Source organism: Lygodium microphyllum, chromosome 20 (assembly GCF_053477565.2).
Source record: "Lygodium microphyllum isolate KBCC chromosome 20, Lygodium_microphyllum_v1.1.10, whole genome shotgun sequence".
NCBI lineage: Eukaryota > Viridiplantae > Streptophyta > Polypodiopsida > Schizaeales > Lygodiaceae > Lygodium > Lygodium microphyllum.
Genome location: NC_141154.1, coordinates 119753103 through 119780929, shown reverse-complemented (window position 1 = coordinate 119780929; position 27827 = coordinate 119753103). Strand labels below are relative to the sequence as shown.

The 27827-nt window shown below is 44.1% G+C and overlaps 1 protein-coding gene across 7 annotated transcripts in view; it reads right to left on the bottom strand.

Annotated features, from left to right (window-relative positions):
• The window catches only part of ATR (Ataxia telangiectasia-mutated and RAD3-like protein), a 74499-nt gene that overhangs the window by 17082 nt on the left and 29590 nt on the right, over window positions 1-27827 (bottom strand). For 5 of the 7 annotated variants that reach the window (XR_015687566.1, XR_015687565.1, XM_087660918.1 and 2 more), the window contains exons 2-10: window positions 27024-27168; window positions 26788-26900; window positions 7996-8342; window positions 7771-7895; window positions 7396-7540; window positions 6523-7182; window positions 6365-6440; window positions 5845-6148; window positions 4469-5692 (exon numbers count right to left, since the gene is read on the bottom strand). Coding sequence is in view for 3 of the 7 variants with exons in the window: in XM_087660918.1 (XP_087517044.1) it covers window positions 4469-5692; window positions 5845-6148; window positions 6365-6440; window positions 6523-7182; window positions 7396-7540; window positions 7771-7895; window positions 7996-8342; window positions 26788-26900; window positions 27024-27168 (3139 nt within the window). In the remaining 4 variants the exon portion in view is untranslated. The remainder of the gene's footprint in view (window positions 1-4468; window positions 5693-5844; window positions 6149-6364; window positions 6441-6522; window positions 7183-7395; window positions 7541-7770; window positions 7896-7995; window positions 8343-26787; window positions 26901-27023; window positions 27169-27827) is intronic. The other 2 variants (XR_015687568.1, XR_015687569.1) reach the window with 2 other exon arrangements.

Here is a 27827-nt window from a genome sequence, read left to right as displayed (position 1 = left end):
CTGCCAAAGCAATCAGCGACAAAGCCTGTGCATCACGTGTATCCCAAGCTTTTTGAGCTGCAGTTCTTGGAGGAAGTGGCTGAGGTGGAGCGGGCTGAGGTCCCCGTTGTCCACGTGCCCCTTGAGGAGGAGGAGTAACGGGAGCTACAACTCCCGGTCGAGTTTCCTCTCCACTGACATAATCCCATAAATTCTTAGCCACTAATACATTCTTCATCATGAATGACCATAGCGAGTAATTGTTTCCATCCAATCTGTCTTCCTTGGATACATATGTAAAGACATCACCTCCCTGATTTTCCATGATGACAAATTTCCAAAGACAAATGAGCAATGTCAAAGCAGTAAGGACTGGAAATCTGCAAATTTCCAGAAATTGCAGCAAACACACTTCTGCAATTAATGTGCAAGGGCGTACTCTGTCAAAAACTGTCTTTTAATGCATGCTTCCCAAGGTGCAAACAGTGCTCAGCAACACTGTTATATCAAAATCCCCAAAATTTTTGCCAAAATGGCTGTCAAAACAGTCTTTCTGTGACTGTAACAGCAGTTCATATGCAACTGTCCTCAAAATACACAAAAGCCCCAAAATTCTGATGAACCAGTCCAAAATTTGCATCAAATTTATTGCACACCTGTATCCTATGTTGTGCCTCCCGCGTATGAACCTCCTCTTCCAGAACTTTGTTCTGGACTAAAAATAAAATTTTTTGTTAAAAAATACCTGACATGGACTGCAGGCTGATGGGGCAGTGTGGCAGGTCGCTGTCAGAGCGGGCGAATGAGACGCAAGTTGCTGACGTGGACTACAGGCTGACGATCGAATGTCAGATCGCTGGTCGTTGGTCAAATTGCAGGCGGACGGGACGGTCTAGCAGACGTTGACGTTGACTGGGCGAGTTTGGTGACGTCTGCAACTGGCGGCGCAAACTGATAGTCGGGCGGGCTGTCAGGCGGAGGGGCTGACGACGTGGAGCTGTGCAGGCGGCTGGGGCTGTGCGCTGGAGGCAAACGACGAGCTGCACGCCAGCTACACGCTGGAGACTGACGAGCGGGAGGCTAGCGACTACTCGTGCTGGCGACTAACGAGCAGGGAGGCTGGCGACTGACGAGCAAGGGGCTGGCGACGAGCACAAGACTGACGAGACGAGTAGGCCTGCTGGCAACTGACGAGCGCCCTGTGCACGCTGAGCAGACGCAGGGCTGAGGTAGCTGAGATGGCGGCTCTTGCAAGTGCAATGGAAGCACGCAGGTACAGGGAGAAACTGACGAGGGCTGCAAACAGTGGGAGCTTCAGTCTGCAGACTGCAGACCGCTCTGATACCAAATGTGAGATGGAAGGATCGAGATGCAGCTGAGGTTCAATAGACAGTGTGAGAGTAAGAGACAGAGTGAAGCACGACACCCAAGAGAATAGACTGAAAGAGTGTAGAATGAAAGTACAAAGTACAACCCTTAAACCTTAGGGTTGTAGGAGGTGTTCACACCCGAACACGGTAAGTGACCATAAGTGTGTAATATAAGCACATACGAAAATAAGACTATGAGTCTGGGGGAAAAAACCTCTCCTACCAAGAGTAAAAAGTGCCCCAGTGTCCTACTGATCACCGACACTCCCATATGAGAGTAGGCGTAAGTGAGGCGTGAGTCAAATACCCAACAAGACCATCTGATACCTAGGGTTCCAAGTGGGACTCGACATCACTCCTGCCCAGCAGTTTCTTCCAATTCTCGACTCTATCAGGTGAAAGCTGACCTACTAGAGTACTGTCCCCCTCTCCTTAGCAAGCCGAGCCCTGGTGGTCAACCAAGTCCTCCTAGCGACGGCTTGGTACATTGCCTCGTATTGGTGCTTCTCCTCGCCTTGTGTAGTTCAACTTCGCCGCCTAGTGCGGAATTTTCTCTGGGCCGACTCAGGCAGTTCTAGGGACTCTCGGGCCAAGGTGGCGTGGGCGACTATCATCCGACATTGGTCTAAGGGAGGGCTTGGAATCATAGACCCAAAGTTCTAGAGTAGCTTGGCCCTTTTAGGCAAGCTAGTAGTCTGTGGGCTCATACCAGGAGGGCAGACCTGGAAGGTCCTTCTATAGGAGGGTCTCCAGGAGTGCAGACCGAGGCTTGGCAGTGATTGGAGGTCATCCTTGAGATAGATCTTCACAAAATCCCAGATCACGCCACCCAATCTTCCTTCCTCCGCAGCCTACTTCGTGTGTGGCAGGGCCTCCGTAAGGCCTTAATTCAAAGGCCCCAAAGATGCCAGGAGGAGATAGATCGTGGTCTCGAGCCCCCAAGTCAAAGATCGGAACGGGATACAGATTGGCGAGCGCCCCCACATCTAGCGGGCCGGATGGGAGACTGGCCTTGCTCATACTATCAGGACGTGTCGGAAGGTGTACAGGATGGTGGATCAGAAGGTATTGCAATGGGCATCAAGTTGTCAGTGAGGAGCTGAGGTGAGGAGAAGGGAGATTGACTCAGCGATCTCTCAAGAGTGGCTTGAGTCCCCGATCCGAGAGCTAGTGGACCCTAGTGAGGTGTGGGCCGCTAGATTCTCACCAACACGTATCCCCCTACAGGTGATAGATAGAGTGGGTGATGCCCCCTATGGGATTTTCTTCACCGTGCAGGATGGGGGGCGATTGGTCCTTGACAAAGGGCAGCAGGATGAGGAGATCGTTATCCTTCCTTGGAGGAGGATTCGTGTGGTTGGTCTCCAGGGGAAGACCTGGCATCTGGACCCTTATGTGTTCTAGGAGGAGTTCCGAGAGTAGCGCCTCTGGATATGGGAGAGGAGGCCACTTGATGAGTTGGAGTGGGACCCTGGAGAGTGGCTATGGCTAGCCACTACGATCGCCAAGAAGCCACTGAGGTTCTTGGAGTACACGGCCAGGATTGGTAGACATATACTGATGCAAGAGGACATGGATTGGGCGCCTTCGCGTAGCAAATACTGAGCAGAGCACAGCATCATGAATGCCTTCCGTCGGACTTTCTGGCGCCACCTATGGGATGGGACAACTAGAGGCCGAGAAGGGTGTCGTATTTCCTATGGCTTTCGGCACATGGAGGTCAGGCGGTTGGGAGTTGGCTGGCCCAAATGCAGGGGCCAGATGCAGCAAGATGGAGGGTGTAAATGTTGCCCACAGCAGCACTTGGAAACCCCAAAGCACTGCCTTTGGTCTTGCAAGGTGGCGGCACAACTCGTGTGGAGAGGAGCCTGCCGCATTCTCCGCCGTGTGGCACCCAACCTTGGATGTATCTCATGGGGGGCTTTTGTGGCAGGCAATCAGCCAGGGCTGTCACCTTTTGTATGAGCCCGGGATGCAGGACGACACGATTTTCATCATTGAGGCTGGGTCTTGCGCAATGGTCGGCTTGGAGGCTTTACCTAGCCACCAAGTACTAGAGCCCACAACAGACCGCTCAAAGGTATGGGAGATCGTAGGGAGTCTTACAGGACGGCACATCTAGAAGGCACACTGTCAGGAGGTTTTTGGCAAGGAGTGCCTTTCAGTACAGGTGACTTTGGCAGAGCTTTGGACTTCCATTATCCACTCCCTCCGTAGGCGGTGGGACAAGGTTTTTGGCGGGGAGTGCCTTTCAGTACAGGCAACTTTGGCAGAGCTTTGGACTTCCATTATCCACTCCCTCCGTGGTCGGTGGGACCAAGTGTAGGGCGAGTCTCGAGCTCGTCAAGAGCTCCGTTTCACTTTCTGCGCACATGGGGTGGCCAGGACCTGTTCTTCATGATGCACGCAGGCAGCCCCAAATGGCGATACACCTCCCCCGCGCCCCCCCCCCCCCCCCTCCATGGCTTATTGCCCCCATCCCCCCCAAACCGCCTTGAGAGGCTTGTATACATGATGTATTTTTTATTTGCATCAGCTCCAACTAGTCTGTTGAGCATGAGCACTCCGTTGTAATCAGCCTTCTGAGTAATATATTTAGCCACATTTTACTTGCAAAAAAAAGAAAACAATTCTAGCAGAGACTTTTCAAAACTCTATAAAAATACCACACAATTCCCCTTGCAATGGCTGCATCATATTACCTGGGTTGGGACTTGAATAACCCCAGTTGTATGGAGGGAATAAGTTGTGAGATGGGGCTCAAGAAGAGGGCCAATGGTGCTCATTAGCAGTTTATGTGCACAAACAAGGTAATGGCCCATGGGACACAGATATCAAGTATTGGCTGTTGTGTTGTGTCTCATTACTCCAACCTTTTGAGCAAGAACAAACAAGAGGTTGAAATTTTGAAAGTAATACCCATATGTGTACATGCCATAACATTATGGAACGCAGTTGTGCCAAGGTACCCTAGTTTTTGAAACAAGGACCTCTGTGTGTACAAGTAATCAGCAGGCATCAATTTGTTTTGTAAACTTTTGTTTTAATTTAGTCAACACCATGGAACCGATTCATCTCATACATGAAATGACAAAGCCCTCCCGCTAGGAGTTACTCACCTTTTGATTGAATCTTCAGAGGCTGTGTCACCGAGGAACCAAACAAGCTCATCCAAAAGAGCAGGCAAAACTGCTGAAAAGATTTCGCGTGTATCAGAACCCGTCTGTGCTTCATAAAACTGCAATGCATCCATCAACTCTTTGCCATCTGCTTTCAATAGTAAAATTGATAACACTTTGTGGCACCATTCAAGTAATAACAAAGGCAATTCTGTTTCCTGTTGCCTTGCCAGTTCATAAAGAATGTTCAAAGCATCACAGTTACACTGCTGCTGGATTACTAGTTTGGGAAGGACGACAGGTATCATCTGTCTTATAAGGTCTGAAGTTTCCAAGCCTAGAACAGCATCAGCAAAACTTCTGACAATCAGTGGTCGGGAAACAAGGCGGCCACTTAGGTATTCAAACAATTCATTTTGTACCCTGTGAACCATAAGCTGCAGGGATTTTGATTTTTTTCCTCTTCCTTTGACAGCAGCACATTTTTGCAGTAATCTGACACTGTTGACTTGCACAGCTGCATGCTTACTGTCAAGTTGCTCAAGCAGTAGAACCAAGGCAAAGAAAAATAACTGCTGACGATTACAAGCAGCATGTACAATTTCTGCAACCATTTCAAGCAGGTCTTCAAGAATGTCAGGATCTTCTGTGACATTCAAGGCATGCTTTAGCCTTCCTAACATTAGAAGTTCTCTACTTGCATAATCACTGTCAGGGTCATCACCAAATAATCCTTGAAGAACATGTACTTGAAAAAAGAACCTAATCTGACTGCAAAAGGCCTTTCTCACAACCTTCTGAGGATGCAAAGTCAAGACATCGATGCATTTCAACCACCCATCTTTCATCTCCAGTACATCACTGTGACTTGAATGTAGCAATAAAGAGGACATACTCATTATGAAGGCTACTTGTACCTGCTGTGTTTCCTCTTCAAAAAGAAGCCTTGAAAAGAAGGGTCTCCACACATTGATAAAGGAATGACAGTTATGTGTATTACCACTGCTAAGTTTGGCTTGGTCTGGCTCTTCTGTACCACAGATGGGACAACAAATGGATGTTGATTGCATAATGATGGAATATTTAGGCTCTTTTGATGCATGCATATATGAAACATGGTCAACAGTTTGCACCCCATCTCTTGTGCAGCAAACGCATGCCATGCATCCCACAGTTTGAGCAACAGCTCCCCTAACCTCAGGAAATTGATCAATGCACATAGCCCTGTCCATTAAGATTTGATCATCAGGGCTTCAACTCCTTGTCATGATATTATATTTCAGACTGAAACTTGCAAAAGCACGGTTAACCAGCCACTTTGACTCAAACAACAATTAATTTTTTCAAGAGAGAAAAAGCAAGCCCACAAGATATACCCCAATAATTCCCAAAACTCTGATCTCTTCTCAGGCAGAGAAATGGCTGCTCCATCTGGTAGACTTAAGACAGTCTTCTGTCGCACAAAAGCATTGTCATCTTTCAAAGCAAGGGTATAAATAGGCAAAAGATCTGGTTTCTCCAAAAGTCTTGCACCAAGTTTGGACATTATGGTTACTGCCATACATTTGATCTTTTGCACTGTTTCTCTTTCACTATCAAAGGATACAGTCCAGGGCAGTCGCAAAAAGTCGACAAAGTCATTTGAAATCCTGGAGCCTTGAAACATCGTTTCTACACCTGCTGGAGTTTTGACTACAAATAGTTAGTAAAGAAAGTTTGAATGAGGAGCTTTGAGTTCTTTGCTGTAATAGCCTCTTAGAATATCTGTAGCCTATCTGGAAAATTTTGTGAAGAAAACCTTTCACATTTGTAAAAAGACCATCTAGTAACCAAGGTGATATCTTGGATTGGAAAGGATAGACGGGATAAGCTAAGCAAACCAAATAAAAACTGCACCTTCAGCATCAAGTAATTTCTCTAGCCCCCCCATAAAAGTTGACAGCTGGCCTGCAAGGAAACTCCCATCCTGTGCCTAAATTGTGCAGAAGAGCCAGTGTTAAAACCCCGGAGACGGTATCAGGTTAGATAAGAAGGCTCAGAACTTAATAACCAACCTTGTCAGTAATCCAGGAAATCCATATTTCCACCTGTCTTAAAAGCTGCTCATTGTATACCGCAAAGTCACCAGTGAAAGCATTAGCCAGCACATAGAATGCTGAAAGAATTCCATCTAGCTCTAAATCACCAGCTTCAGGCAAAGTTGGCTGCAGCTTATTAATAATGTCCAGCATCTTTTTATGCCAAAGCATCGAAAACAGCTGTTTTTGCTCTCCCAGGGTTGAATTCAAAGTGACAAAATATGTTCTCTGTTGTGGTACCATTACATGTGGTTCCTGTGATGTGACTTTTGTAGAAGCATCAAGTACTTGTTCAGCATCCCTGCTTATTTCAAGTTTTTGTCGCTTTGGATTTGTTTCTTCTTTATCTGCATCAATCTTTCTTTTCTTAACCATTTTGATGTCATTGGGGGCCTGCTGAGAATTGTCCTCCTGTTTTTTTATCTCTGACTCACTTTTAACCATATCCTCCCCTCCTGAGTTGACCGTTTCTTTTACAAAACGTTTGAAATCAAGTGCATCTATGATACATTGAATGCATTTGCAGACATGGGAGTTGATATCGGATACAAAAAGAAGCGGAAGAAAAGAGTCTAATTTCCAAGAAAATGGTGGACAATGCTTCAGAATTTGCTCAAAAGCAACACACATGGCAGCCTGGAGACGCAAACCAAAATCAAATTACAAATAGACAACTGAAAAATGACTTCATATTCTGGAGTGGAAAAATAATAATTCAGTCAATCAAACTAGGCTGGAGAAAGAAACCAATTCCAAATATCAACAAGCTTTGAGAACAAATATAGGCTTGTAAAATATGCAAACTATAAATTGCAACGAATCAAATAAAACCATAGAAACTTGACTCACTTTGAGCTCCTGGCTTTTTGTGCGATGGATTGTCTGGAGAAGAATTTCAAGTAAATCTTGGGCTGTTGACTCTATAACCTCTTTGTGAACTGAAGTGAGCAAACTTGAAAGGCATAAACCCAAGGCTGAATCATATGCATTATCTCTGTGAGGGGACAACCACATGTAAAGATTACCACCATCAATTTCATGAAAATATTAACAAACATTAGCAACCATTTTCTGTCAGCATGATCAACCCAGCTTCATGTTTTCATGTTGAAGGGAAGGGAGGAAAGAAATTCTCATTGAGCACTAAATATTTTTCCAAGAAATATTGAGAAAAAGGTAACAGAGTCATCTTTACTTTGATTTTCTTTGACAACAGACAGCTACCTGGATGTGAAAGATTGTTCGTTAGCTGTAGAAAGGAGGACGATGATTGAGAGAACAAGCTTCTCCCCTGGAATAGCATCAATGTCAACCACTGGAACTACTGCATGGAAGAGCTCAAAACAGATCTGCAACCAATTAGAGTTATCATGTGACAGTCTCATTAAGCTTTATATTATCAATGCTGTAACAACAGTACAAGGATTTTGCAATAAAGGCAATAGCCACCTTTTGCAGAGAGCTGTCTCCATAACATAGTATGTTGCCAAGAGCAGATAAGAATGGTGCTGTAATGAGACCTTCAACTAGCAGAATACTCTCAGCCAGAAACCTTCCCAGTAACTTAATGGTCCATTCGGCAAGAGGCTGCCAGCGATCTTTTCCAGATATGTCAAGAATAATCCCAGGGCCATCTACTGGTTTCCAAAAGGCAGGAAGCTCACAAAAGGATGGTTGATCACTGCAGCTTCCTAAGTCAACAATGGAATAAGCTCCCTCAAAGCATTTGATGGAAACTGTGCTAGTTTGGGTGAAAGTTTCTTGCACAGTGAACAATAATGCCACTGAAACCAAATCTGAGAATGATGGAGAAAAGGTTAGACACAAGGAAGCAATCTAAGCACAAAAAGATGATAAATGCCAGCCACAAGCAAAATTTGATTGCTACAGCATGCCAGTAGTGTCAAAACTAAGAAAAAAACAATGTTTCATGGAGCACAAACCAGTGTTATACCAAATTCTGTTTGCTCTGCAGCACCCAAGTGATGAAACAGAAAAGCACAACTGTGCACGATCAGAGGACAGGATAGAATAGACAACAGAACCAACAACAGCTACACATCTATCACAGAGCTCACATTGCAGCCATTGGCCCATCATTACTGTGAACACCACTTAAGGGATCTCTCCACACAGGATACATGCCTATCCAAGTGGGTGATCACAACAAGCATCATTTTGAGCCCAACAGCCTTACAACAATAAACCCTAATGTCACACTGGACAGATGCGGAGATGTCTGTATTTATATGAGTTGTCTTGAGATCATCTGTAGTAAAATGTTTGCTGAACATCATAAACCACAACCACTAATGCCCACTTGTGAATCACTTTCCATTAATATTTTCATTTGTGATATGCTAGGTTTTGCACTCAGAAAAAACAGAATGTACGAACACGACTAAACACAATAACTTAGACAAAAATGAAAAACACATAAGAGTAGAATCTGCTGAATGAATGAACACTCAATATAAATGAGTGAATGTACACAATGCTCAAGGGCAGAGCAGTCCAACAACCGATGACTGTTGAGTTTCACTCACGCCCAAGCTCACAGAGGAGTGTCAATGATCAGTAGGACATTGGGGCACTTTTTACTCTCTATAAGAGAGGTTTTTTCCCCAGATTTATACTATTTTTTTACATGCCTATGTTACACATTTACAAGCACTTATCATGTTGCACACACTTTCGGGTGTGAACACCCCTTACAACCCTAAGGTTTAAGGGTTGTACTTTGTACTTTCATTCAACACTCTCAGTCTATTGTATTAGGTGTCGTGCTTCACTCTCCACACTGTCTATTTTACTCTCAACTGAGCTTTGATCCTCTCAACTTCTCACATTTGGTATCAGAGCTGAGTTCAGCTCTCCTCCAGGAGTTCTCACCAGGGCTACAACTCCTGCTCAGCATCTACACCAAGTACAAGGCCGTCTGTGCCAGTGTTGTGCCCACCTTCAGCTCACATGCTTCCAGCGCCCGCCCTGAACAGGCACCTCTCTCTCTGCAGTCAACCCTCCTGATGCCCCCCCTGCCCTGCTGAGCGTCGCCCTGTGATGCTCCTCCTGCTGCCTGCCCCCCAGCGCCCACAGCGCTGCCTTACTGTGCCGCCTTCAGCCCCCCCAGCACCCGCCTGGACTCTGCCACCTAGACTGTGATGCCTCCTGCCCTGCCTCTGCCGCCTGCCGCCTGGACTGTGACGCCCCCTGCCCTGCTGTGCGCCGCCCTGTGGCGCTCTTCTTGCCAGTGCCGCTTGTACCAAGCCTGCTGCATACGACTGCAACCTCGCCAGCACCTCTGGCCCGCCACACCTCAGCAGCACCAGGTCCAGTGCACCTCCAGTACGAGCCAATACGACAATCAAATTCATGGTAAAATGACGTTTTTTAATCAATTTTCTATTTCAAATCTTACTCACAGGAAAAGGATTGTGCCTGGGCAACATATCTCTATATTTGCAAGTGTCTGGAACACATTTCACGCAGAGATTTTGTGAAAATTTGGGGCTTTTGTTGTCAGTTCAGAGATTGGCAAATGTACTGCAGTCTCAGTCTGAAATAGACTGTTTTTGACCATTTTGGGGCTTTTGCTTCTACAGTGTTGCTGAGCATTAAATGCACCTTGGACTGCGTACATTACAGACAGTTTTGACAGAGTGAACTTCAGTTTGCGAATTGCAGCAACCTATTTGTTGTAATTTTTGGAAATTTTGAGATTTCTAGGTTGGTCTAGCTTGGACATTGCTCCTTTCTTGCTCTTTTTTGGCATTGATTATCATGGAAAATCAGGGAGGTGACGTATTTACCTATGTATCCAAGGAGGACAGGTTGGATGGTAACAACTATTCACTTTGGTCATTCATGATGAAGAATGTGCTGATTGCGAAGAATCTTTAGGACTATGTAAGCGGAGAAGAAGCTAGGCCCGAAGTTGTGGCTCCTGCTACTCCTCCTCCAGGAGGATGTGGACAACGGGCACCTCAACTTGTTCGGCCTGCTCCACTTCAGCCACTTCCCCAAAGATCAACAGCTCAAAAGGCATGGGATACACGGGATGCACACGCTTTGTTGCTGATTGCATTGGCAGTTCAATAGTCTATCATCCCTCGTACTTGGTCTGCAGCTTCTTCATGAGAAGCCTGGCTAACTTTGGAGCAGATGTTTGCTGGTAAGAATGAGACCCAAATCTCTTTCTTAAAGAAAGAGCTTGAGACACTAAAGATGGATGAGGGTGATTCTACGCAAGATCACTTGAATAAACTTCAGGACTTGCATGAGCAGCTTATGAATGTCGATGAGTATTACTCAAATGCACACTTGATATCTACTACATTGAACTCATTACCACCCTCATACTTGGCCTTTCATACGGCCTTAAAACTCACCATGAGGATTGCCCATAGCCGATTACTTTTCTTCAGCTGGTTAGCTTGCTCTTAGAGGAAGAGCAAACAAGAAGAAACAGTGGTATGAATGTCATAGCCCCTGAGCAAGCTTTTATGGCACAACAGAAGGGCAAGGGCAACCAAGCAAAGAATGCTCCACAAAGCTTTGGAAATTCAGGCACTTCACAAGGTAATAAAAAGCAAAGGGACACGCAAGCCAAGAAGGAAAAATGCCATTATTGCAAGAAGCCAAACCACTACATCACTGAGTGTAGAAAGCACATAGCCAAGGAGAAGAAAAAGGAGTCGGGGATGTCTGTTTCTGATGCTCCTTCCACTGCTACTGAGTCAATGTCCTTTATTGCAAACAGGGACTATTGCGTTTATACATGCAATTATGACTCTTCTTGGGCTGATAGAGCATTTAGCTCTACTGAGGATGCAGGAACTTGGTTTTTTGACAGTGGTGCTTCTAGGCACATCACATCTCGCAGAGACTTATTTGTTTTTGTTGGTGCAGCTCCAATTGGCAACTTTGTATAGTGCGCCAACAATGCATCATACCTTGTAAGAGATATTGGGGAGATTGCGCTCATAGCCATTGATGGCTCTATTCTCCGACTACAGGATGCTTTGGTTGTGACAGGTATAAAGAAGAATTTGCTATCTATTTCTTCTTTGGCACGACGTGGATTGCAAGTCACCTTTGATGATGACAAACAAATGGTGCGAGATAACGAACACATGACTTTGATCCTGATTGGCACTCTATGTCATGGGTTATATGAGCTAGATGCTCTTTCAGTTGATCAGTCAGCGTATTTAGCGTCCACCCTTACTTCTAGTATGTTACAAGCAAAGTTATGGCATGCTCGCATGGGGCATGTGAACTATGGTAGCTTGATGCTCTTACAGCGTACACAGATGCTAGATGGATAACCTCTTTTGGAGAGACCTCCCAAGTACTTATGCGCGGGGGGGGTGCGGGGCGGGGGGGGGGTGGGTGTAAGGGCTTTGTAGCTATACCATGTCGTTGCTACCGATTGCACCTACATAGGGAGTAGTAGTGACTCAAAGCCCTGCCTTATTTCCACTCTACGTGTGATTCCCTATGCCCAATGGTGAACCCTCTTATGTGCGGCGTCACGAGGGTGTAGTCCTGGGATGTGTCTATGTTGTCCCGCTTTTGGATTGAATAATACAAGAGTATACCTTGAGCTCATATCATGTTACCTTTCTGTGCCGTGTTGAGTGCGTAACGAGTGCAGGTTTATCACGGGGGGGGGGGGGGGGGGGGGGGGGGGTATATGTCTTCTATGCTGAATTCTTTTTGAAGCAGAAGAGCATTGTTCATCAGTTCACTACTACTTATACTCCACAGCAGAATGGGATTGCAAAGAGGAAGAATCGGTCACTCATGGAGATGGCAAGATGTATGATGAAAGCAAAGAGCTTGCCACACAGTTTTTGGATGGAAGCCGTTATGTGTGCTTGCCATGTTTTGAACAAATGCCCCACCAAAGCATTAAAGAATGTCACGCCTTTTGAGGCCGGGAACAGCCCGAAACCTTCTATTGGGCACTTCCGTACATTTGGGTGTCTTGCATATGCACACATTCCCGAGATACTTGTAAAAAGTTGGATAACAAGACTGACAAATGCATTTTTGTGGGATATAGCAGTGAGAGCAAAGGATACAAACTATATGATCCTATCTCTAAAAAGCTATTTGTCAATAGGGATATACTTTTTAACTAAAAATCAGAATTATCCCTCGTTGGTTTTGACACATATCAGGCTGCCTGTGATGTATTTGAAGGGTTGTTGCCCATTTAATTTAGTGATTCAGCTAGAGTTTCAGCAAGTGAACTTAATGTTCAACCAGTTGCTCCATTGGAAAATGCAAAAAATCAACCATTGGCTGATCTGAATATCCAGCAAAGTGCTGAATCTGAAATTCAGCAAGAGCTTGTGCACAGTCAGGAGGCAAGACAAATGCCTAGACGGTATTTACAAACTATGAAGGATAGTCATTTGGATGCTCCCATGGCTGGTCATACTAGAAGGCAAGCTCATATGCATGATACTGCACATACCATGGAGTCTGTTATGGCAGCAAGTACAATTGATGATGAGGAGCCTGAATGTTTTGAGGATACACAACATAGTGTGCATTGGATGGTAGCAATGCAAGCTGAGTTTGATTCTATCATTAAGAATCAAACATGGGATTTAGAGTCTTTGCCCATTGGGAAGAAAGCCATTGGAACAAAATGGGTCTACAAGCTGAAAAGGAATGCAAATGGATCCATTGACAAATATAAGGCAAGGCTTGTAGCCAAGGGCTATGCACAGAAGAAAGGCATTGACTATGAGGAGGCATTTGCTCCTACCTCCCGCATGACTACCATTAGGTCTATGGTTGCTTTGGCTGCCCATTCTGGATGGACTATGCAATTAGTTAGATATTAAAACTGCATTTTAACATGGGAAACTTCATGAAGAAGTATATGTACAACAGCCCATTGGTTTTGCAATTGAGGGATCTGAATACTTGGTTTGCAAGCTGAAAAAGGCTTTATATGGCTTGAAACAAAGCTCCTAAAGCTTGGTATACAAAGATTGATGCCTTTTTACTTAGCCAAGGGTTTATAAATAGCTCATTTAGAGTCTACCCTTTACGTATGTAAAGAGGGGGGATCCATGCTGATCATTTGTCTACATGTCGATGACCTTTTGCTTACAAGGACACATGCTAATCAAATTTCAGCATTTAAACAAAATTTGCAGCAAACTTTTGAGATTCAGTCTGTACACCAATGGAACCTGAACTGAAGCTATCATTGCATGATGACAGTGATTTGTTTGATATACACACATATGCTCCACCACAATTGGATGCCTTATCTACCTATGCAACACTAGCTCAGACATACAGTTTGCAGTTTCAACTCTGAGCAGATATATGCATCAGCCACGCATGTCACATTGGCAAGCTGTCAAGCATGTCTTCCATTATTTGCAGGGTACTAGATCTCTTGGATTGCTTTATGCCAAGGAGGGACCACTGCACTTACAAGCTTACAGTGATTCTAATTGGGCTAGTGATTATGATTCACGTCACCCCACTAGTGGCAATTGTTTCTTTCTTAGCTCATCTTGCATATCTTGGCTTAGTAAGAAACAGTCCATTGTTGCCACATCGTCATGTGAAGCTGAATACAAGGCAGCTTTCACAACCACACTTAAATGTGTATGGATTAGACACTTGCTAGCTGATCTGGATGTATCTGTCACGAAGTCTACTCCTTTGTTCACTGACAGTCAGAGTGCCATTGCAGTGGCACGAAACCCAGTGTTTCATGCATGCACGAAACACATTGAGATACATTATCACTTTGTCAGAGAGAGGCTACGTGCAAGAGATATCAGCCTTGTCTATTGTCCTGTTTCCTTTGGTAGCGGATGACCCTTGTATTTTGATCACTCTTTACTCCAGGGGGGAATGAGTGTCCGTGATTAGTAGGACACTAGGACACTTTTTACTCTCCGTACGAGAGATTTTTTCCCCCATACTTATTCTCTTTTTTGTATGTGCCTATGTTACACATTTACGTGTACTTGTCATGTTGCGCATATTTTCACGTGTGAACACCCCTTATAACCCTAAGGTTCAAGGGTTGTACTTTGTACTTCCATTCAACACTCTTTCACTCTATTGTGTTAGGTGTCATGCTTCACTCTCCATACTGTCTACTACACTCTTTCGATCCTCTCAACTTCTCACAATGACCATTGTGATAGTGGGCCGAGGGAGATGTTGATGTGTATCATCCACTAGAGATGAATCCCTAGTGCTATAACCACCAACCATAACAAAGGATGATGTAGAAAAGTACTGAAAACTCAAAAAAGACCTACTACAAATGATGACCAGTAGTCACATCGGCTGGAACAACAAAAACACAAGTTGATGTTGCTGTTGATAGGGGCTGAAGGCGCTAGCAACACAAAGGCAAACTGAGTGGCAGCTGGTGGAGGAGATGGTTCAAAAAAACACCAATACAGTAGCATGAAACCTCCACCATATCAAGCCGGCAATAGATAGACAACTCCAAGAGCAACACCTAATTTAGGGTTGGGCTTATGGGACACATATACTCTCTAGCCACTCATTTCTTTTAATGAAAGATTGATCATTTAATTAATTAAGTATGTTTTGGGGCTATTTAAATGGCTAATCAATATAATGCATTTTTAGTTCAACACCCCCTCTCAGGCCCAAAATTGAAACTAGAAAGGGATCGTACTAGCCCAAGCCCATATATTTTTCTTTACCCCAAGGCATCCCATCCCAAAGCACCCAAGGCATCAGGCAAAGAGTGCTCATCAGCTATTCAATGACCTACTAAGACTAAAGAGGCACTAGCTATTTTACCCACGGAACCCAAGTGATCACCCTAGAAAGGCCAAGGCATCAGACAAAGGTTACTCATCGACTGCCCAATGGCATACCAAGACCTATAAAGACAAATGGAGCCATAGTGGACTTTTGTCTCTCTTTTTTTTCAGTGTTTTGAATAATAGTTCCATCCTATTGAGTAATACATGTCCCTAGAAAAAAAAAGAATGGTTAAACCCAACACATCACAAAACAAACAAGCTATCCCAACCACACGTGGGTATCAATAAAGAAGAAAAGGTATGGGGAGTGTGTGGTAGATGAAGAAAGGGAGTCTGCCATGGGAGCTATCACTAAACATGCATGCCAATACATGGGGTAATGCAAAGGGTAATACAACTCGTTATGCTCGTAAAAAATGATATGCAATGGCGCTACTTGGACAATGTCCTTGCAACAAGGAAATTGTTCGCTTGCCCAAGCACCCTTATATAATAATAGCCATCCAGAGGATGCCGATAATGATACAATGTACAAAAAATAACTCTTTATAAAGCAAAAATGAACACCAAAATCCCATCTCTCAAGAGAAGGACACCACTCTCTCAAAGTGGAAGGAAAAGGCAAAGGGAATCACCCTCTCCCCAATCAATCTAAAGTACTAGAGGAGGATGCTGTCACATCGATCCTAGGTAGAAACAATCGTGCAATTGACTGGTTTGGTCAAGATATTTGCAAAATTATCCGATGAAGACGATAGTGCCTAGCTCAATCTGTTCTCTAGTGAAGTGGTAGTAGACACCAACATGTCACATCCACTGACTAATGATGAGGCTACCAACTAGTACAGTAGCACTCTGATTATTGTAGAAGAGGATAGTTAGTAAAGTATATGGAAAATGAAGTGCCGCCAATCAACTCATGTAAATAGCCTCTGTGGTATTGTCAAAGGGGACCCAATACTCTACTTCAACTGTGCAAGTAGTCATTGTCTCTTGCTTACAACTTAACCAAGAAATAGGAGCCATGCCCAAAGTGAAGATGTAGCCACCGTGGGAGCATCAAGTATCAAAATCTCTTACCTAGTCTGAATTGGTATATCCTTGCAAAAGCAAACCATGACCATAAGCCAATCCATATTAATAAGTACACCAAACATATCTCAACACAGGCAAACAAGCAATCCAATATGACATCTTAGCCTCATTGAAATACTAACTGAGTAAAGAAATTAGGTATATGATTTGACCTACTATGAATCAACCAGAGTAATTTTCCTACAACTAACCTATGAGTAAGTTCATCAAAGGGCTTACCTAGGGAATCCTTAGAGAGCATGGCAATGGAAACAAGAGATGTGGCTACAAGCCATGTCTGACCAATGCAATATTGCTCACTAACTAAAGCGCATACTTCTGCTATGAGAAAAAATACTATCCCCGGATCAAAAGGACTGGTGTCCACATTTTGGCCACTTTTTTCAAGGGTGCCCACACACAATGGTGCGTCACCATAGATAGCTTATGCCTATAAATAGGCAATCACTTCATTCATTCACAACCACCTTCTTCAATCACCACCACCACCCTCTTCAGTCATTCTTCACCTATCTTCCGTCATAGACACCATTCCCTTCTCTCACCAACCCCTTCCGCTACCCTCACCCCCTTTAGAAGGACATTGCGATTCGTGACTCGCAGTTGCCTTCACCCTTCCTCTTCTACTTTAGGCGCCCTATTCCACATTATCAAGTTTTGTGTTTTGAAGCTTTCTTATGTCTAGCATCAGTTCTACACAGCTAGTGATAGCATCCACCTTGCATTTTGCATCTCCAAAGCATCTCCACGAGCAAGCATCGTCTTCTTTTAATTCGATATCACCCTAGTATTTGCATTTGGCAGTTTGGAGGACTTCACATATCTTGGCATCATCATTCTCCAGCTTGGCTTCACGTTTCCTACACAAGCGTCAATCTCCACTTGTTGGGGTCAACATTTATATTTGTGTTTGGCAACTCAAAGGCATCTAACATTTAAGTTTTGCATCTTGGCTCACTCCTTGGCATCTGAGGACTACGGTTTGCTCCTTCAATAGCTGGTGATCATCTTCCACATCTCCAATGGCATCCGAGGACTACGGTTTACTCCCTCAACAATTGTTTTTTATCTTCAAATAATTACTTTGATAGCCCACTGCCGGGAGGACTACATTTCGCTCCCTTCACTATACCGATTTCCCACAAGTGCTACCGCTTAATTCAAACAAGACAATGAAGTTATCTTTTGAGCTTCGACTCTAGTATATCGGCTTTTCTTCTCATAGCATGATTGAGTGTATCATCACCATGTTCTTGTGTTTTTGAGTTTCTTTTCTCTCTCAATGTTTGTTGTACACACTCTATATTTCTCCTCACAAACCCTACTATCTCTTTGCACCGTCGCACATTTTGACACTATGAGATCACTTGGTGCATAAAATGGAAGCATTTTCTAGACAGTTTCTTCATGAACAAAGTAATTTGGTCATCAAAAAACTTAGCAAACCATGCAGTGAAAAATTCAACGAGAAGTCGCCGATACTCAACCATTTTGACCTTAAGGTCATTTGGTCAATAATTTTGAAGTTTTAAAGCTCATGGTCAAGATTTGTACGAGGGGTCCTATCCTAAGCCACATAGCGATCAGTAAAGTTCCCACCACTTTGATGCTATGCCAAAGTGTTAATCTGTAAGTGAAATTAGACCTTGCATCAACTCAACTATAACAGAGGCATTTCTTGCCTTCCATGAGCAAACAACCTTTGTTGAAACAAGGTCCGGATCTTGTTATGGTTCCAACCCCTGGACAAGGTCCAAGTTCTGAGAATATAGAACATGTCTCATCAGATGTGACCAAGTGGCATAGTTAGGCCCATTAAAACAAGTCTTATCGATGCTTTCTTGCTTAGCCAAGGGTTCATAAACAGTTCATCTGAGTTTACCCTTTACGTATGTAAAGAGGGGGGATCCATGCTGATCATTTGTCTTTATGTTGATGATCTCTTGCTTACAGGGACACATGCTGATCAGATTTCAGCATTTAAACAAAATTTGCAGCAAACTTGTGACATGTCAGACTTGGGGTCTTTGCATTATTACTTGGGCATTCAGTTCATACATGATGCTAGAGGTATTGGGTTATCACAGTCAAGATACATTGGTAAACTTCTTGAGAAGTTTGGCTTACAAGATTGCAAGCCAGTCTGTTCACCAATGGAACTTGGACTTAAACTGTCATTACATGATGACAGTGATTTGTTTGACATACACACATATGCTCCAACAGTTGGATGTCTTATTTACTTATTCAACACTAGGCCAGACATACAGTTTGCAGTTTCAGCCCTGAGCAGATATACGCATCAGCCACGCATGTCACAATGGCAAGTTGTTAAGCGTGTCTTCCATTATTTGCAGGGTACTAGATCTCTTGGATTGCTTTATGCCAAGGGGAGACCACTGCAGTTACATGCTTACAGTCATTCTGATTGGGCTGGTGATTATGATTCACGTTACTCCACTAGTGGCAACTGTTTCTTTCTTGGCTCGTCTTGCATATCTTGGCTTAGCAAGAAACAGTCCATTGTTGCCACATCGTCATGTGAAGCTGAATACAAGGCAGCTTTCACTACCACAGTTGAATGTGTATGGATTAGACACTTGCTTGTTGATCTGGATGTATCTGTTACGTACCCTACTCCTTTGTTCACTGACAGTTAGAGTGCCATTGCAGTGGCACGGAACCCAGTGTTTCATGCACGCACGAAACACATTGAGATACATTATCACTTTGTCAGAGAGAGGCTACATGCAGGTGATATCAGCCTTGTCTATTGTCCTACCACCAGTAATGTGGCAGACATCTTCACCAAAGCTCTTCCTCATGACAAATTTGAAGCATTTCGCCATGCTTTAAATTTAATCTCCTTTGGTGGCAGATGATCCTTGTACTCTTGATCACTCTTCACTCCAGGGGGGTTTGTTGGGTATTTCACTCACGCCTCACTTATGCCTACGCTCACATCGGAGTGTCGGTGATTAATAGGACACTGGAGCACTTTTTACTCTCAGTAGAAGAGGTTTTTTCCCCCAGACTTATGGTATTATTTCGTATGTGCTTATGACACACACTTACGGGCACTTACCGTGTTCGGGTGTGAACACCCCCCTACAACCCTAAGGTTTAAGGGTTGTACCTTGTACTTTCAGTTTACACTCTTTCAATCTATAGCATTGGGTGTTGTGCTTCACTCTCACACTGTCTACTGTTTTCTGTGCTGAGCTTCAATCCTGCTATCCTCTCTCACACGTAAGAGGATAGCGAAGGCCTTCTTCACTACCTACTCGGAGGTGGTGAAGGACCCCCTACTACTAGCCTTTCAGAAGATCTTCAACTTAGGACAAATACAGGGAGTTTATTGGCAAGTATTGTCAGTCTCCTCCCCAAAGGTGGGGAGATCGGTTGGAGCTGTCCCAGTGGAGACCGATCACCTTGTTGTCATTGGCCTATATGGCCAAGATAATCGAGAGTCGACTCCGCCCCATGACACCCGGACAAGTTTTGTCCAAGATAGGAGCATCCTAGACAATGTCTTCACTTTTCTCAAGGCGACCGAGTGGGCTCAGCATAGTGGTCACGGATTGGCAATACTTCTCTTGGATTTCGAGAAGGCATGTGACAAGGTTGACTGGGACTTCTTAGAAGGCACCATGGCGAGGCTGGGCTTCCCTAAGGCATGGATCTGCAGGGTTTCAGTATTTTACAGATCAGCCACTAGCAGGATTCTCATTGGTGGCACGAGGGGGGAGAAATTTTAGCTAGAGAGATTTGTATGGCAAGGCTGCCCTCTTGCCCCGTATCTATTCCTACTCTTTGCAGAGACTATGTCCTACTTCCTCTGCTCACATGAGCGAGCTACGTGGCCTTCAACTTCCGGTCAAGCAGGAGACTAAGCTAGTGGACTCACAGGATGCATATGATACCATTCTTTATGTAGAGGATGATGAGCTAATTTTGGAGAGAGTGAGACTAGCTCTGGAGGTATTTTGCACTGCAGCTGGAGCGAAAATCAACTAGCAAAAGTCAATTGGTTTTCTTACAGATCCGAACTCTAGCACGGAGTGGGGTGTCCACTTGGGGTTAAAATGGGTGAGCAGGGGACAGACCGTCTGATATCTAGGGTTCCAGGTGGGACTCGACATCACTCCTGCCCAATAGTTTCTTCCAATTCTTGGCTCTATTAGGCAAAAAGTTGACCTACTAGAGCACTCTCCACCTTTCTTTAGCAGGCTGAGCCCTGGTGGTCAACCAGGTCCTCCTAGCAACGGCTTGGTACATCGCCTCTTGTTGGTGTTTCTCCTCATCTTGTGTGGTTCAGCTTCGCTGCCTAGTGCAGAATTTTCTCTTGGCTGGCTCAGACGGTTCCAAGGATTCGGGCCAAGGTGGTGTGGGCAACCATCATCCGGCATCGGTCTGAGGGAGAGCTTGAGATCATCGACCCAGAGTTCCAAAGCCTAGTCCTTTTGGGCAAGCTAGTGATCTGTGGTCTCACACCAAGTGGGCAGACCTGGAAGGTGGTTGGAGGCCATCCTTGAGATGGATCTTCACGACTACCCAGATCACGCCACCCAACTTACTTCAAGTGTGGCACAGCCTTCGCAAGGCCCTAGTTCAGAGGCCCCCAGGATGCGAGGAGGAGATAGACCGCCAGCTGGTAGTCTGGAACCCCCAGGTTAGAGATCGGGGTGGGATACAAATAGGTGAGTGCTCCCACATCCAATGGGCTATTTGGGAGACTAGCCCTACTCATACTATCAGGACGTGGCGAGAGGTGTACAAGATGGCGGATCAGGAGGGAGATTGACTCAGCGATCCCTCACGAGTGGATAGATCCCCCGATCCGAGACCCGGTGGAGCCTGGGGAGGTGTGGGTTGCTATATTCTCACCGACAAGTAGCGGTGCCCCTACGGGACTTTTTTTACAGTGCAGGATGGGAGGCGTCTGGTTCTTGATGCAAGATGAGGAGATTGTTGTCCTTTCCTGGAGGAGGATTCTTGTGGTCGGACTCCAGGGGAAGACATTTTGGATGTCGGCTGTATTCGAAAGGCTGGTCTTCATCTCTTTGTGACCTTACTCTTTTTTGGAGACTTACAAGAAGATTTTGGGCTTGATTTATGGCCGTCGGTTTTGTTTTTCCCCTGCTACCATTAACAAGGTCTTGTTCATGCCTTTTGCATCTTCTCCTGTGCCTAGTGGTAATCATTTATTATCTGCAAAGATTCTTGCCTTGTTGCAGAAGAAGATCTCTTCTCCTTTGGTAGCAAATAAGGTTATCACTAGTTCAAGAGTATCACTGGCACATATTTCCTCTCCCTTATGGAAGCAATTATGTCAATTCCTCTAGGACCGCTTTATGTCAGGCAAGCCTGCATCAAAGTGTTTATCTTGAGAACTCTTCATGGCCTCTATCAGAATCCTAGATAGGGTTAAGCTTAATTGGACAACCTTTTTGTTGGCTAAAATGGATCAACATTTTCAGCGTGTCGCGAAAGGTCAACTCAGTATTGTTTCCTATGGGGGTTTTCTTCAAAATATCATTCAATTGGCACCTCCCCTAAGTGGCATTCATGTGCCTAATCCTGTTCCACTTCCGCAACAATCTCCTCATGTTCATTCTCCTCCTATGGAAGTCAATTCAGATCTAGTTGATGTACCCCCTATCAAAAACATTCAAAAGAAGCGCCGCACACAAGGTCCTTTTGATCCTCTTCCTCTGGCAACTAGACTCTTATGTGCCTTGGGAGGAGTTGCGCAAGTGGCACCTTTGGATATGGGAGAGCAGGCCACTTGATGAGCATGAGTGGGATCCAAGAGAGTGACTATGGCCGGCCATTGCGATCGCGAAGAAGCCTCTGAGACTTTTGGAGTACATAGCCAAGATTGGTAGACATGTACAGATGCAAAAGGACATGGATTGGGCGCCTTCACGCAACAGATACTAGGCGGAGCATAGCATCACGGATGCCTTCCGTCGGACCTTTTGGTATCACTTGTGGGACAATTGGAGGCGGAGGAGGCTATCGTATTTCCTTTGGCTTTTGGCACATAGGGGTCTGGCTGTTGGGAGTTGGCTAGCTCAGATGCAACAGGATGGAGATTATAAGCACTACCCATAGCAGCTCTTGGAAACTCCAAAGCACTACCTTTGGTTTTGCGAGACGACACAACTCATATAGAGAGGAACTTGCCATATTCTCCACTATATGGCACCCAACCTTGGCGTATCTCATGGGGGGCTTTTTGTTGGCAGGCAATCAACCAAGGCTATCACCTTTTGTATGAGGCCGTGATGCAGGATATGATCTTTCTCATCAAGGTTGGGTCTTGTGTAGTGGTCGGCTTGTGGGCTTTGCCCATCCGCTAAGTATTGGAGCCCACAACAGAGTGCTCAAAGGTATGGGAGATCATAGGCAGTCTTATAGAATGGTACATTTGGAAGGTGCGTTGTCAGGAGGTTTTTGGCGGGGAGTGCCTTTCAGTATATGTGACTTTGGCAGAGCTATGGACCTCCATCATCCACTCCCTCCGCGACCATTGGGACCAAGTGCAGGGCGAGTCTCGTGCTCGTCAAGAGCTTCGTTTTCACTTTTTGCTCATTTGGGGCGGCCATGACCTGTTCTTCACGATGTAGACGGGCAGCCCCAAATGGCGATACACCCCCTCCATGGCTTCTTGCCCCCCTCTAAAAGTACAGCTTCAGTGCCTCAAAGCATCTAAGAGATAACACACTAAAGGATGAGTCCACTTGAATCTCTGGTACAATTAGACCTACGATATGGAAACAATCTAGGTTAGAAGTTTTCAATTCTATACATGAAATCATCTTGTGTTTTGAAACCTATTGCATAGGTATGGGTATTACATATGGTACCTTTGGTACTATATAAACCACTACTAGACTAGACCACCTTGAGAGGCTTGTATACATGGTGGACTTGTGATTTGCATCAGCTCCAAATAGTCTATTGAGCACGAACACTTTGTTGTAATTAGCCTTCTAATAATATAATTAGCCACATTTTACTTGCAAAAAAAATATATGGATTCCATTTCCCAAGCATCTCTTCTTTGAGTTCTTTTGCAATGTTCATCTTTCTCTCTTCTCTTTTGTGTTTCTAACAGGAATATGAGACAAAGAAGATTTGAGCTTTAGTGATGAATGATCCCAAGAAAAAAGATTAGTAAATGAAGTTGTGTATGAAGAACAAAAATAATAGATTACTCTTCCTAATCTTGGTGTAGAGGGAAATGCGCTTTCTTGGCCAAATATAATGAAAGAATAAATAAGAAATAGAGAAAAGGGAAAAGGGCTTTTTGATCACTTCAGATTAGCACTCCATATTGGTGGAGATGTGGAGTAGATTATTGCAACGTCATCCTCTTCTACCTCTTGCCTCTTGCCTCTTATCTCTTGCACACTTACGATTACACCTAGCCTTGCTTAGTCTCTACATAGAACACTCACTATTTAGAAGCAATTAACCAACATTAGATGAGCCTCCAGTGTCCCCTAGCAAGCTTACCCCTTCTTCTCCAATGTATGAAGATGCTAGTATGCATCCAAAAAACATAAGAGGATCCTAAGATGGAGTGATCTGAGCCACCCTGAGTCAGTATGTGGCAATATAGTATAGTGAAGAACAAACCAAGCAATCAATAATAACATTAGGATAATCTCTAGAAGAACACTAGCTCTAATACCATGTGGAGATATGCTAGGGTTTGCACTGAGAAAACACAAAATGTACAAACACAACTAAAACACGATAACTCAACAAAAATGCAAAACACAAAACAAGAAATGCAAAAATCACAAAGAGTAGAATCCAATAAAAGACTGAATGTTAATGTAAATCACTAAATGTACACAATGCTCAAGGACAAAACAGTCCAACAGAAAATGACTCTCATGCAGAGCAAAAGATGATGTAGAAAAGTGCTAAAAATTCAAAATCGACTTGCAGCAAATGATGACCAGCAGTCTGGAACAGCGAAAACACAAGTTGGTGTTGATGGTGACAAGGGTTGGAGGAGCTGGTGACACCAAGGCAGACTAGGCTGCTGCTACTAGAGGAGATGGTGCAAAAAACACAGGTAGAGCAACACAAAAACTCCACTAAATCAGGCTGGTAGCAGATGGATGGCTCCAAGATCAACAAATTAATGGTGTCAGGAGGTTGGGAAAAAGCACAATCACTAGATGATGAAGAGTAATTGTAGGATGTCCACAGCAACAGCTCGAGATGAAGGGCAAGAGCCAATTGAAGAGGATGGCAACTATTGAAGGGGAAGACTGAGAATGCAAGGGATACAAGTGCCCTAGCACACTCTCTATTTATAGAGATGGAACCTATGAGAGTGCAATGGAAGACGGACACGAAAACAGAGAGAAAATGAGAAGAGGGAAGACAACAAGAAGAGAAGAGAATTCTGCACCGAATCTAAAATGAATGTTGAATACAATGGTGGATTGACTAAACCCTGCCCGCAGCCCAAAGCATCAATGAGGGCACCAGATCAAGCTAGAAAATGATGATAACACTGGAGACGGTGGCAGAGACGGAGTGTGCAGCCAGCAGTCCTCGGAGAAGTCGGAGAAGAATGTTGCAATCTATGAGAGCAACTCTAGAAGACAGAAAGGATGTAACCATAAATGCTGAAATCGGGTCGACCAGTAGATGGCAGACTGCTGCCAACTGGCCAACTGCATTAAATGCAGTCCAACTGCCATCTAGGCAACATAATGATAATGTGGCAGTTGCTGCACAAAAAACACTACAGTCTGGAGGTGAGGGCTGATCTGTGGGATGAACTGCACACAAAACTGAATGATAAACACAATCAAAGCTCCTCTATCTCCGTCACACTCTAATGGAGTTCACAACCAGGAAATGACAACTGACAGAATAAAATGGTAGGCTAACACCCCCTCTCAAATACTGCGAGTGTCTAAAGACCCAACAAACTCATGTGATGAAGCATAGACGCCTTGGGCAAAGCTTCATGAAGAAATCGGTTGCATTGTCTCTAAGAACACCTACAGAAGATAGAAAAGATGATCTGCCCCAGCCAGCCAGTGGCTATAAATAGCCATAAATGCTAAAATCTGCCGACTCATGCCGAATGGCTAACTACAGACAACTGCCATCTCAGTGGTATAACTGATGACATGGCAGCTGCTGGGCAAAAAACACTGCACTGAACAAACTCACAGAGGGCTGATCCGGAGGATGAACTGCACACAAAACTGAATGACAAACACAATCAAAGCTACCTTGTCTCCATTAGACACTGATGGAGCTCACAACTAGGAGATGATAGACTAACAGAATAAAATGGCAGGCTAACAAAACCAACCAAAAGTGGGGAGTTTGTTTATGGGACACTGTAACACACAAGTACATTTAAGTTTTGGGATTGTTAAATAAGCTATTGAAGGTTTAATGTATACTGCACCTTTTTTAGCTTAACATCCTTGGCCGTAACTCTTTTAACAATGCAATGCCAGTAGGTTCATGAACCAATTTTTATGTCAGCTCTATGAAACAGCCTTGTTGGCAGCACTAGCAAACCTCCTGACCATGCGCTTTGCTCCCATGTTTGGCCAAACATTTTCAACTATTCCCTGCCCTGTTTGGGGCATAGTGGATTGGTTTATAGGTACTAGTGCTGCATTCGGTTGTGTAAATGCACCACTGGCCAGATCATAGAGAGTTTCAATCTTGTATTAACTGAGTTCCTACAACGAGGGCTGCTGTGGCCAACTTTGGCATATTTGGACTGCCCGGAGTTGCTGTGCAGTGAATGTGCCAGATATGGTCAAATATTATTCACAATCAGGGATCGTTGCGGCAGGATACAGGGTACATCACATCATGCTATGAAGCATCATAGTTCCTTTCTTGCTGCCTCAGATACTAGCCCCATTCCTGGCTGAGTATAGTAATGGCATTTGTTGTGAATACTGCCCACCACAATGGCATTTTCCTCCTCCCCTGTACTACAGCCTTTTTGGCTTTTGTATACATTTTGACTAACCCATAGAGCAGACCAGAATCAGATGCACTAGTTTTTACTTCTAGAATTTATAAAACTTTTTGCTTTTGACAAATATAAGGAACTTCTTCCGAGGAAAAGAGTTGACTGATCAACACAAATCCCCATTAAACGAGTCCACATCCCCATTTACAGAAAGAAATGACAGTATAAAACCAACCTGATATTTATTTACTATGTGCTTCAAACAGACGAACATATAACACTAGATCCATGAGCCTTTGAAATGTTTGGAACATCAAGACTACAAGACTGCAACCTCAATTTTGCTAATAAACATGTGAATCATTGTTTTACCTTCAACAAGATGTGTGGCTCCAATGAAGAACTGTCGATATACATCCCGATCCCCATGTTTCAGAAGCAGGAGCAGTGACCATACTGTCTCAAAAAGTACACCTAGACGACCCCTAAAGATGCAGATATGGGAAAATAAAACCATCAGCCAAAAACATGTCATATCATTCAGTTCCTAAATAGTGCAAACACAATCCCAGCTCCGAAAGTTCTAATTCATAGGAACTTTCACAGACCTGATTGCCGCCTCGACAAAGAAAGGAAAGACTTGAGCCAGAATAGGTAACACTGCAAATGCCTTGCCATGGTAAAACACTCCAGGATAATTCTTTGCTGTATGGCATAAAAGCTTCAATATTGCAACAAACTCCCGTTCTTTGACTATTCACATGATGGAGAAGAGTGAGAAAGTCAAGCCCTGAGATCTAACTTGCCAAATAAAACACAAAACAATCTTAATTCAGTAAGCTCAACATACAACTGCCTGACCAGTCCAATAACAACCCAAAAGCATCATGACAACATGCACATAGGGAAGTTAGAGTAGCTAGGATGGAAGTTCAGATGCATAATGTCTTACAAATCCATAAAGAGCAGTTTAGATGGAAGTTTACATCCATAATGTATTATAATCCATGAAACTAAGCATGCATTTCCTGCGTCATTGAAAACTTTAGCCAGAAACAGTGAAATAAGTAGTTAGGACCATTGTGTCATATTAATGTGTAAAGTTTAGACTCCGCATTTGACAATATTGTTGTCAATATCATTTTACATGCTGTCTCAAGAACACATTGAGACATGGCACATCTATCATTGCAAGTTGGAAATGATAGTTGTAAAAAGGAGATTGCAGTGACTTTGGCAAAATTCACCATTACCACCTTACTATTAGAAATGGAGGAAGAGGGAGAGAGAGTGAGTGAACACAAGACAATGAGCAAGAGTAGGCAGTGATTCCACACTTGAAAGATGCAAGTGCTAGAATGATAGAATGAAAGTCCAACAGGTCTTAAGTAAGTTAGACCTATCCTTAACTC